This window comes from Rhagoletis zephyria, unplaced genomic scaffold (assembly GCF_001687245.7).
Source record: "Rhagoletis zephyria isolate East Lansing unplaced genomic scaffold, Rhagoletis_zephyria_1.1 Rzeph_scaffold_22192, whole genome shotgun sequence".
NCBI classification, from domain to species: domain Eukaryota; kingdom Metazoa; phylum Arthropoda; class Insecta; order Diptera; family Tephritidae; genus Rhagoletis; species Rhagoletis zephyria.
In genome coordinates, this window is record NW_016179250.1 from 1 (window position 1) to 3,436 (window position 3,436).

The 3,436-nt window shown below is 39.1% G+C and overlaps 1 protein-coding gene across 1 annotated transcript; it reads right to left on the reverse strand.

Annotated features, from left to right (window-relative positions):
- Nucleotides 1-2,749: 2,749 nt before the first annotated feature.
- Nucleotides 2,750-3,430, reverse strand: LOC108381336 (uncharacterized; the record flags this gene model as incomplete). Its single annotated transcript, XM_017637755.1, has 1 exon — nucleotides 2,750-3,430. A coding segment is annotated over one exon (681 nt), but the record flags the coding sequence as incomplete, so codon positions are not given.
- Between the last annotated feature and the right edge of the window lie 6 nt (nucleotides 3,431-3,436).

Sequence of the window (3,436 nt, forward strand, 5' to 3'; positions counted from 1 at the left end):
AGCTTAACAATATGCAACGCCGACTGTTACTTTTCCATGTTGTATACTTTTAGGCTCAACGGCTTTTCATTTGGAGAATTTCGGCGGCGAAAATTTTTCGTAGCGTTTGTCAGATACCATCGATAAGCTAAGCAAAGCTACAATGCATGATGTTCGAGATTTGGTTTTTTAATCGAAATACGCTCGAGATCATTTACTGAAGATAATATGTAGTGTATTGTGTAATTTACCAGGAACATACTTGCATATTTTGTTTGGTACTTTCCAGAAAATCATGGAATAATTTTCCATCAGTATGTTTATAACAGAAAGGCATTTGTAAAAATCTTGTCTAGAGATTAACGAACCGGGATCTCTTCCAGTTTTTTAAAAAGGTGCTTGAAAAGCTCTTTATAAAGCGGTTCATATACCAAGCTAAACAACGCCGATACTGGGCTCCAAATCAGCTTCATTTTGAAGAATAAATATCAAGCGCTAATGCCCTTCCTCTTGCCATTAATAATGTTGAAACATTGAATCACGTCAATTTATTTGCATTTCTCTGGATATTATTTGTAGCACCGCTCGACACCGTTTACTGACCCTCACTTCAGAACCAATTAGAGTGAATTCAAGCGCCATCAAGGCATAAGATGATCTGGTTGTCTCAGAGGCAGACGAGGTTTTTGTGCCTCTGAGCTATATCAAGGGCGGCATCTCTCAGCGCTGAAAAAGGTGGCTAGCAATAGGTAGAAAGAGCTATAATCTTGTAAGGTCTGCAGGAGTCTTTAGCCCACCGACTAACTGCCGGTTTATACTGGGCACTGGGCCTTGGGAATCCATGCTTCAAGGCTAGGACTGGAACACAATACTATTAGTAGTTGTAATTCACCAGATGCAGAAGAAACTGTAAGCCACCTGCTCTGCGATTGCCCAGTGCTATGTAGGACTAGAATTAGAATTCTAGGCAAACCCTACTTCTGCGGTTTAACAGACATACATAAGTGATATTAACCCACTGCAACTTCTTAAGCTCTTGAACTCCACATGCTGGATTTGAGAAAAACAACCGACGTCTGCTGGGTACCTGTTAAATTCGCCGCTTCAACCAACCAACATGGATTGCTGACGAAAGCATAGGCGCCCAAAAAGACAAAGGCAGGCCCAAATGGGGAAGGTGTGGCTACACTTGGTTTAATTGTAATACATTTTATCAGTTTGCCCAGACAGAAAAATGGCTTCAGAGCCCATATAAGATCAAAGGAAAGACTGATCTAAAAGTTGCAATTAAATAAATTGCATTACTACTAATCTTTCTCTCCTTTTATCGTCTAGAAATTAAACACAAGTCACCACTTTTGTGATTTTTTAGTACGTAAGTATACATTAGGGTTGTCCATAAAATTAAATGAACAATTTTTTCAGTCTCACCCAATTAATCGGTAATACCATGGTGAAAGATATCACATATAAATGTTGGTCTAATACCTAAAATCGATAGTATCATAGTCGAAAATATCAACTATAAATTTTGGTCCCGATTGGAGTCGGTTAAGGCGCGTCGCATAGGGGTCAAAGTTCAGATTACCCTACGAAGACGTCTTAACGGTCTCCAATCGGGACCAAAATTTGTATGTGATATCTTTGACCATAGTAGCATTGACGCAGGGGTTGAAGCTTAAGAAATATGATGTAAAAATTAGCTTTCTACATTCAAGAACCACCCTAGTATACATATATGTATATTTATGCTTGCACATTGCCACATGTTCACATAAAGAAAGGTAAAATTAAATAATTTTTCAAAAAATAAATAAAAAATTAAATGTGTATAAGTAGTATTTCCATTTAAGCAATACACTGTGCGCATAAATAAATACAGTCACTTATATTTTAACGTACATTTACATAAATTCGATTAGAATCATTAGCTTAACTTATAAGTATTAAGGAACTTTGTTGAACTTCACTAAACTTTCGNAAAAAAAAAATAGCAGGTGAGCTTAACAATATGCAACGCCGACTGTTACTTTTCCATGTTGTATACTTATGTATGTGATATCTTTGACCATAGTAGCATTGACGTAGGGGTTGAAGCTTAAGAAATATGATGTAAAAATTATCTTCCTACATTCAAGAACCACCCTAGTATACATATATGTATATTTATGCTTGCACATTGCCACATGTTCACATAAAGAAAGGTAAAATTAAATAATTTTTCAAAAAATAAATAAAAAATTAAATGTGTATAAGTAGTATTTCCATTTAAGCAATACACTGTGCGCATAAATAAATACAGTCACTTATATTTTAACGTACATTTACATAAATTCGATTAGAATCATTAGCTTAACTTATAAGTATTAAGGAACTTTGTTGAACTTCACTAAACTTTCGTATAATGACAAATACATTGTTTCAGGTAAGAAAAACAGCGCCAATGTGCCCATAACCATGCCCAGCGCCCCTATGGCGAAGTAAAATAGGGGCTCCGCAAAATCGGCATAGAATAGTGTCAAGACCAAAGCCACTTGCAAAGCTTGCTCGCACACTACCAGCAGCGCCAAACACTTAGCTTTCGCCGAAGTTGTAAATGCCTCTGCCATATAAACACTGGAAGCCAACGCGACACCAGCGCATGCAAAAACCTGATAGCAGAACATCAAATAGACGACCAACTCAAATGTCAGATGCGGCAGTATAATTGTCGAAATTTCCGCGTAGATGTAGTGCAGCACGCCGCCCATGNTAGCTTAACTTATAAGTATTAAGGAACTTTGTTGAACTTCACTAAACATTCGTATAATGACAAATACATTGTTTCAGGTAAGAAAAAAAGCGCCAATGTGCCCATGACCAGGCCCAGCGCCCCTATGGCGAAGTAAAATCGGGGCTCCGCAAAATCGGCATAGAATAGTGTCAAGACCAAAGCCACTTGCAAAGCTTGCTCGTACACTACCAGCAGCGCCAAACACTTAGCTTTCGCCGAAGTTGTAAATGCCTCTGCCATATAAACACTGGAAGCCAACGCAACACCAGCGCATGCAAAAATCTGATAGCAGAACATCAAATAGACGACCAACTCAAATGTCAGATGCGGCAGTATAATTGTCGAAATTTCCGCGTAGATGTAGTGCAGTACGCCGCCCATTAGAAAGGCGCAGTTCCCAGAGAATAACAGTGAAATTACCGTGATCTTCCGTCGTCCATATTTGTCCACGCACAAAGCGCCCACTATGCTACCAAGCACACCACAAAGTGCCAGCAGATAAACACAATTCATGGTACATTTCAAGCCAGTCATGCTGGCCGTGATGAAGGTCCGATTGACTGGCAACGACAGCGTAATCGCACCGTAGCAACGCAGCAGCAGCACTTTTAATAACGGCAGGGTGTTGCTCTTGCGCATTGCCATCCATATTGTTTGGCCGGCATCATATTCCAGCAGCTGCTT